The sequence below is a fragment of the Orbicella faveolata genome, unplaced genomic scaffold (genome assembly GCF_042242905.1).
Source record: "Orbicella faveolata isolate gen_17 unplaced genomic scaffold, um_ofav_v1 contig_4, whole genome shotgun sequence".
Lineage (NCBI taxonomy): Eukaryota > Metazoa > Cnidaria > Anthozoa > Scleractinia > Merulinidae > Orbicella > Orbicella faveolata.
The window spans coordinates 807501-816491 of record NW_028301569.1 but is presented as its reverse complement, the minus strand read 5'-3'; the positions used below and the strand labels follow the sequence as shown (position 1 = coordinate 816491).

The window sequence follows — 8991 nt, the reverse complement described above, 5'->3', positions numbered from 1 at the left end:
GGTATTTCCTTTGAAGCTCGATCTATCTCACGTGTTGTGTTCCACGTCACAAAAGCCGATGAAAACAATCTGTTTCCTAGATTTCCGCTCTATTTTCTATCAGTAATTTGATTTACGAGGAAGACAGTTAAGATTCGGAGAGATTTGATTTTGTTTTAGACACTGTAAACAGAAGCTACATTTATGCACCGTATTGGGATACGCCGCCGCCATCGTTGCTTCAGAGAAAGCTATCTTAATCCAGGGATATTTTCTTTCAACAATTTGCAAACGAGCGAAAAAAGTCCAGGTCAATGTTTTGAATATAATTTACAGTCAATTTACCGAGAATGAGGTACATAAGAACCAGAAAAAAGAAACACGGCCTAAAATTTGACATAAGGCGGATATGCATACGGCCCTTCAATTGTACGTAAAGTTGCGATCTCAAAGCTAACCCGATGTAGCATTTGCACGGAGTTTTCATGATATTTACGCTTTTGATTTACGTGGTTATTTGGTACGTTTAAACGGAGGTTGTCTGCAAAGGAATGATTTTTGGCTTTTTCCGAGCTCGAGGTCTGTGATGTAGCTGTGTTAGTGGTTTAAAGAACACTCGATAGACCAGCCGATAATTAGCAGCTGATGTCGACAAGATCAGACTACACGAAGACCAAAAGAGAACCTGCTTACATCTCGAAAGCACACAGTTACAGAGTGTAGCTACGCGATGGCCAGCTGAAAAATCACTTCTGCGGGCTAAAGCACTCACCAACCAGTTAGCCCGCTGTTAGCCTTAAGTCATTGTATATAAGAGGAAATAAATCATCTTGCATTAATAATACACAATCTGGCCGCCACGCTGCAGAATCGATTTCGACTGAGATTGTTTGTGACAATGCACCGATTCACAAATCAGGTCAAATTACATTTCAAAATCCTTCCATTTCGGACAAGCTAGTCTACACCGAACTATTCTACAGTCGCGAGACAGAATCGGATGCCAACTAAAGACCGAATTTAAACAATGAAAATTTGGTGCGTGAAGGTTCTTGAAAATGAAACCGAAGCTGTGACAGGCTAATTTCGGCAAAGAGCTGTGGTCAGGGAAGTGTGGTTAGGGAACACACCAGAAAGTTGTCACCAGGAACACAAAGAAAACAAAATAACACAATGCCAACAAGAGGTAAGCCACTTTTATTCACATTATTTTCTACATGTTCTCATTTGAAACAATTTTCGAAGCGTCGTTCAGACGATTGTCTCAAACGGCTGAAATCGTAACGACTAAGTCGCTAAGGTCGCTAGATTAATCAAGACGACACCCCATACAGCGACATCAATGCGAGAGGCATTCATTCACATCTCCAATATTAGAACACTTTGACACACAAGGACATTTTAAAAGTAAGTCTGTCAAATCGTTTCAGTTTCATATTTACTGCCTTTAATCTTATAGAAACTCTTCGACAAACTCGTTTAATAAAGCTAGGGGAATATTAATAATCAATCGGTGCATTTCTTCCAACCTCATTGCCCTATTCACTGTAAGTAAAAAGGTAAACATTTATAACTGTTGTCGTTTTTTGCTTTTTAAAACTTTTCCTCTAGCATAAGGCGCGTTTGAACTACTGCGGAATATAGATTTTTAAGTCTGGACCATTCAAGCATTTTTAAAAAACTTCTGTAAAAAAAACAACAAACTTTTGGAATGCTTTCTTTGCCTGTACATATCACGTAAAGAAAAATCTCCTAGCTGTTGAATCTCTTCTTCTTTAGTCAATTTAGGCCACTTCTCCCTTTTACAGGCTAGCTCTTTAAAAAATACCCTGTTTTAACTTTGTTTCCGAACGAAATTGTATTGGTTGAGTTTTCCGACGAGACTACATGTATCGTTTCCTGTCAACAAATTTAAGCTACGATGGGGAAGTGACAGCTGCTGCACTGCTCGTTTTCTTTAAGATGAAAAGTGCTTTTTATGTGCTCTAATCCCATCCGATAAACGCAATTCTGTCCAATTATCTTCAAAATTAATGTGTTAGACACAGTTTATGTAAGAAGATATGCATATAAGTCATGTAGTGGAGTGCACTTAAGCAAAGGGAATAGACAGAGTTCTGTTGGAAATTGAGGAATAAAGCTGTTGATACCCCAGGTAGGGCTTCAAAGGTTAACGAGAAAAGTAAAATGTAAGTTGATGATTGGTTGCTATTCACAATACTTGAAATACGGAATATTGCAATGTTTATCCATGTTATTTCCTGTTTATTCTTCAGGCTCATTTGATGTTTGGATGTGTTCAGATAATGTAAAACGCACATGATCTCCGCGGAAAATATGTTTTCTTTGTCTCCCTTCTCTTCTTAGATGGCATGATCCACAATTCGCAGTGAAAGACAATCGTACTCTTTTAAACAGGTCTTTCAGCGCGGCATAAAAATCTGGTCGCAGCAGAGTGTACAATAGCGGATTTATGACAGATGTTAGATACCTGACAAGAGTAAAAACATGGGCTGGCATTTCAAGAGCTTCAGGTTCAATTTTTTGCCAGTATAGTAACTGTAATAAAAACCATGGAAACCAGCAAATTGAAAATGCAGTTGCCATTGTAACAAATAGCAAAATGCTCTTCCTCTCTCGAGCAAGTTTCTTTTTGTGCCTTTCTTTCGTTTCGTTCGTTCCACTTTGTCCTGCGCCACTGGCAATGGCCCTAAAAATCTTGACAAAGGCGTACATCATAAATATGTACGGAAAGAAAAACACCACTACAAAGCAGGAGATGATGTAGCCTATAAAGTACTTAGCTCCTTCAGGATGTTTAGTTTTATCAATCCATGTAAAGGGAATGAATCCGATGACAGCGGAAATGAACCAAACCATTAGCAAAGCCTTTATAACTGTTGTTTTTTTGATAAGACGGTGAGTTATTGGCCTGATAATGGACAAGTACTTTTCCAAAGTGGCGATTGCTATGTGATAAACTGATATAATTGCTGTTAGTGTATGCACAATCGTCAAAAGAAACCCCAGGTGAAAGCGCACTGTGTTTGATGAAATGATGGGAGTGAAAAACACAAAGATAAACAGAGGAATATTCAGTGCTCCAGTCATGAAGTCGTTAACAGCCAAACTAAAAAGAACGTAGTTTGCTGGCGTTCTTAGCTTTTTCGTTTTGAGAAAAACGAAGAAAACTAACATGTTTACAACAAGAACGACTAATGCAATAGGAACCAGTTGAGCTATCCCCTTGACGTTTATCTCCATCAGACGAGCAATCGTTTGGTTTGTTTGACGCGATGTTTCATAGATCATTTTCGCTTTGTATCCTGTTTGGTGGGTTGGTTTATTCAGCGTTGTACTTTTTCAAATTTCACTGGATTAGCACTGGATTGATCAGTCTCTCGTTAGTCACCAAACTAACTTAATTTAGCTCAGCAAGATATACTGAAATTGTTCTGCTCAGCTTTTGTCATTCTCTATAACTGAAGAAGGTAACGAATCGAAACACATCAGTAACCCACAGTGATTTTACCATGTTGCCAAACGCTGCGAAAGATATTGGTACTCCTGTTTGTCATCATGATCCTGAGACTTGTTACAAGACTTGTGTTCCCTATAAGCGCAACCAGCTTTCTGGTAACACTGCAAAAGAAAACAAAATGATTAATACGATCAAAATTATTTCTTTCACAGCTTTCCACAGATACAAAATTTTGCAAAACGTCAAGTTCTCAGAGAGTCTTATATCTGATGAAACTAAAACCCCAGAAGAATAGGTATTTCTTGAAGAAGAGGCTATTGAAGAAGAAAACATTGGAACGGCTGATGAAAGCTCGTCTAATCAGACTAGGACAGAATCGTTAACACTTATCATACTGTTGTCACATTCACAGTTGGCAGAAATCCCACAAAGAGTGGTCAAGTGAAGACACATGGGATGCTATTGCACAGAGGTAAAAGCAAAGGGAAAGCTTATGCATGGGAAACCATTCCACTCGCCTTAAAAAAAGCATTACAGGCTCAGTACAGTATTCTCAATCCTTAAGCGAAGCGTTTCGCTAGAGCAGACAAGAGGAGATTTGTTGAAAACGTTGTAACAGAAGTAAAAGCTGCTCCCCAGCGTCAGGAGCAAGGCAGAGTATACAGGATCACAAAGCAACTTTGACCTTCACAAAGTTGCTTTGTGATCCTGTACACTCTGCCTTGCTCCTGACGCTGGGGAGCAGCTTTTACTTCTGTTACAACGTTTTCAACAAATCTCCTCTTGTCTGCTCTAGCTAAACGCTTCGCTTTAGGGGAAAGGCACCTATCTGCGACAAACAAGGTGCATTACTGACAACTGAGAAGGAACAGAAGGAGCGATGGGCAGAACACTTTTAGGAAGTACTTATTAACAAGGAGGTCTCGGAGAAACCAGCTGTCACCTGAGAATGATCACGATATCAGCACCCAACCTATTAAATAAGACATCATGAAATCCATTACAGATCTTAAGAATGACAAAGCACATGGACAGGATCGACTTCATTCTGAGCTCTATCAATGTCATCCAGAGATTGCAGCAGAGATTTACTCCCACTCCTATTCTTTGCTAAGGTATGGAATGGTGATGGATGCCAAGTGACTGTAGCAAAGGTGTTATTATACCAACTCCCAAGAAGGTTGCACTCAATTATTGTAACAATTTGCGAGGATATCACACTAGTATTGTTTTATACCAAGTAAAATATTTTGTAAGGTCATTGTCCAACGACACATGTTCAGTTTGAGAAACATCTTTGAGCAGGGCACACAGAGAGAGTTTACCGAACGTGTACCGAGCATAAAGCGGCTCATATTGTCCATATTTAATCGAGGCAAGGTATTTAATTTGAGCTAGTAAAACTTTATTACTACACTCTCCTCGGCATACAAAGCATCACTTCCGCTTTATAGTTGAATCTAAGGCTTCTTGAACTGATTAAAAATTTCATTTGAACCACTCCACTTCACATTTAAACGATAGGTTTAATACATGAATGGAAAGAAAACACCTATCCGAGATATTACAAGTAGTAATTTTCTTTCACTTCGATGATAAAGCTGGAAAGGATACATGCACTTGTTCTCAAGCTTTGTGTTTGTATTATAACTAGTGTACGCGCGCCATCAACTTCTCAACCATGTTTGAATACTAACGAAATGCTACAACTATAAATATGATGCGAGTAGACTGTAATTAGCACCAGATTTTGCCGTCTAGTCTCTGTTGCAATGTACGTGTTCTAAAACTGAAATGAAGCCTCTCCGAGTTAGATTAATTGTAAAACATATTTCACAGAGCTAACTCTCCAAACCCAAGAGGTGCGCATTGAGATTACTGAACGGAGATTATGACTCTGACCGCAGACTCGATACTAAGCTTTTGGTTCAAATGAGACAAAGAAGTGGCACAAGAATTTGACAATATTATAGTACTCCTAACAACAATAAAAGATCTGGCATACCGAAGGGTGTGTGAATTCTTCAGAAGTAAGCTTGTATGACTGTGGCAGCTGTCAACAATCAGGTGAACCTCGCGTGAAGTAATAATTTTCGTCTTTTCGATTTGCATTCATAAAAAAAATATAATCGAGTATAGTATAAATAATTCAGTCAGCTATTAATTATAAAACGAACTTCGAAATTGGCGATCAATGCTTTAATGATACATCGTTATATACTAAGAAATCATTCTTATTACCTATTTAAGTAACACATTGAACACCGACAAGGGATATTGAAATTACGGCATGAATTCGATTCGACGTTTATGGAAATGCTATGACTGCTGTTCGGTTCAGTGCGCATGATTGACCAGCCTTGACAGATGTTCTCATTCCAAAAACAAAACAAAACAAAACCAAACCAAAAAACCCGCGGGGGTAAATGAGAAATAAAATCTTAAAACTCTATCAATATTAAGATCTAGAATCTAAACTTACTTTTCTTTCCTATGATTAGGTGAACTATTAGTTACTTTGAGAAAGTGTTATCATGATTTGTGGAATCAGTACGCTACGTGAAAGTATGTTCTTTAAAATTTGTAAAGTATGTGAGCCATTTCCGCTATTTCACACTATAAGAAGCTCAAAAAAAATTAAAGAACTTAAAGCAATTCATATGATTGCGGTGAAGATGGTTACCACAGGGTAATGAAAATCATACAGCATGTCATAACAGGAATTCAACTGATATGTAAGCCAGTGTCGGCAAGCTTTTTCCTTGTCCTTTCCATGCCCACATGCATTTTTGATGTAGTGTTTTCGTACCGAAAACTCATCAAATGCATATGTAAAGTGAAAACCCGTTAATACGACCACCTTCGGGCCATGGAAAATTGGTCCCATTAACGGGGTGGTCGTATTAAATGGGTTCTTTAAATAGGAAAATGACTGACTGAGCTTTTTTTCGGGCCAGAATAAAGTGGCCGTAATAACGAGGTGGTCGTATTAACGAGGTTGTCGAAAGGCGGGGTTTCACTGCACAGGCAACGCGTTTTTGGTCGGGTGTTTTGGGTACCAAATGGGTATCAAAACGTTCGAAAACGCTGATACGCTTTGAGAGACCACCACAACCCTCATTTCCGCATGCTGTTTATACTAACACGTTTTCAGATGTCTCAACTCTGGTGAACCTTTTTAACAATACACGCGAAAAGCGTCTTATGTCGTGTAAGTGCATTGAAAAATATATTTTTTTGGTGTTAAACATAAAACACGTAATCGAAACTTTTAATGTTTCATTCCCTAGTTATAATGACGATTTATAGGGGGCATTGGGATGAGGTGCTCTTCTCATCACACTTTTCCACACTTAGACTCGATTTTCGGCGCCCAGCTCCCTTCAATCCCCCCTACCCCCTGCTGGGGTTAGGTTAGAGGAAGCCCACTCCTTCCAATCGGAGGGGAGGTCCAACTCTCTTCTCTCTCTGACACCATCAGGGCAACTAAGCAGTTCCTGGCCGATACTTCACCCCGTGATAATGTGAAACGTTTACGATCTGATAATGGAGTGAATACGTCAATGACGAGTTCAGACCTCTCCTTTTAAGGAAACATATTAAGTATGAGTAATCAGCTCCCTAATCGCCCCCCTAATCGCTGCTTGTCATTTTGTCCTGTCAAACTCGCATTCGTGTAAACAAAATAGAATCGTACGATGTTTGAAGTTCAGGCCCAATTTGGTTTCTACTCGAGTGATACTATGGCGAAACAGCGACAAAAATGCATACTACAGAACAAAACCAAATTGGATGCTCGAACTTCTGCTGGTTATGACAGGTCCAGCCCAGTATTTCTGGCGTATTTTCCACACCAAAATACTATCCGATGTGCCAAGTTGTTCACTGAGAGGCTTGACAATATTGATGGAAGTGTTGAATTGTTCTCTAATTCTGCAAAACCAGAAGAACTTGAAAAACCAAACCATGAAAATGAGGATGTCAATGTTAGTGTCACCTGTCAGAGATCGTGTCAGACCAAAGCACGTTTATAAAAACAAATTGTTGCTGTGTAGAACTTTGAGCTGAACTGCATTTGATAAAGTTTATAAAAAGTGCTTATGTGTGGTGTTCTTCAGAGACGCTTTGGGAAAAACCCCTTCATCAGTCACAAATGTTAAAGGAAAAGGTCACTCTAAAAAGCTTACGTTTTGACTCTTCCCATATCAAGAAAACATTGAGCTTTTCCACTCACCAAAGAGTTCCTTCTTCTAGGGGCTCCTAGACTCCACGAGAGCAGCTAAACATTGTTGATCATGATATCCTCAATAGACTGCGAGCAGCCTTTCTTTTGCTCGGAAATCCATGGGAACGCAATGAATAAAGCAAAATAAGTGTGACTGCGAGTGTGACATGCGAGAGGGCGCGGGCGGTTAGCGGCTTCCCATATTATGCTCGCACGCTCACCACCCACCGTTCGCGGGAGCTGCGTTCTTCTTTGCGTTCTCCCCCACGGAATTTCTAGCAAAAGAGAGACTGTTCGCGGTCTATGTCCTCAACCAAGAAGTTTGCTTGTAACGTCAGAGAACAGTTGTTTCTTTGTTGACTTGATTATGATGAACCATTTCGAAGGGATTTAGTGACAATATATTACTCAGGTTTTTCCGTTTGAATCACTCAACTAAGTTTAAATGCTTTCAGTTCGAATTAAGGGGCCAGTAGGTAGGATTCAAACGTGGCGACATTTCCCCTACGTGCGTTATACTTGATTTAAAATTTAACTCGTCGATCATAACATAAACATATAAACATTACGGGTTAACGCACTCAGCGCGAGTGAATTATCGGGATTTACCCGCACGAGTTCACTAACGAGTATTGAAAAGTTCGAGTTCATTGTTAGTGAAAGAGTACAGGTAAATCCCGATAATTCACGAGCAATGAGTGCGTTAACATTTTTATTATTCAAATTGAATACACTGTACAAAGAAACACTGCACTGAAACAACTATATACTAGGTAAACCAGACAAAATGTTGATTTTAAAGTTAATACGTTTCAAAGTTGACAAAAAATTAATCATATCTTTTACAAAATATATCCGAAAACACATGAACATGGTAGTTAAATGAACACTGAATGACTTTAAAAATTTTTAAATGACTTTCTGAAAAGATTTAATACGCATGACGTCTTTCTCAACGTCTCTATTGCAATAAGTTTGAAACAAACATTAGCTTATCAACTTACTTTTTTTGTAATGTTTATGTTGATTTGACAGTCTTTGAATTCTACACGTGAAAGGAAGTTAAGCGTTGGAGAATGGTCTAAATTAGCCACCACATTCTGAACATTGTGGTTTTGACTGTTTTGTGTAAGATTTTCGATATTATTCACAGCGACTACTGCGCCGGACGTAGACTCCTTCGGAGTGGAATCATGACCGACTCTAGCAAGAATATTGGAGGATTCTTTGTACTTTTCCAGGCTTTGTTTGTCACGATACGACTTAACGCTACTCTCGCTTCTGTGGCCTGAAGTCTGCATAATTA

General features: G+C 39.1%; 1 protein-coding gene across 1 annotated transcript; it reads right to left on the bottom strand.

The window, feature by feature from the left end:
* Positions 1-1153: 1153 nt before the first annotated feature.
* LOC110053665 (neuromedin-K receptor-like) lies at positions 1154-5579 on the bottom strand. The gene is made up of 2 exons (XM_020759924.2): positions 5466-5579; positions 1154-3621 (listed from the first exon to the last, which is right to left on the bottom strand). Exon 2 carries the CDS (start codon positions 3289-3291, stop codon positions 2245-2247), a length of 1047 nt encoding a protein of 348 aa, XP_020615583.2. The 5' UTR covers positions 3292-3621; positions 5466-5579; the 3' UTR covers positions 1154-2244.
* Positions 5580-8991: the final 3412 nt, after the last annotated feature.

Bases quoted from the DNA above. Each gene is read 5' to 3' on its own strand.
- LOC110053665 (XM_020759924.2), bottom strand. From the start codon at position 3,291: ATGATCTATGAAACATCGCGTCAAACAAACCAAACGATTGCTCGTCTG.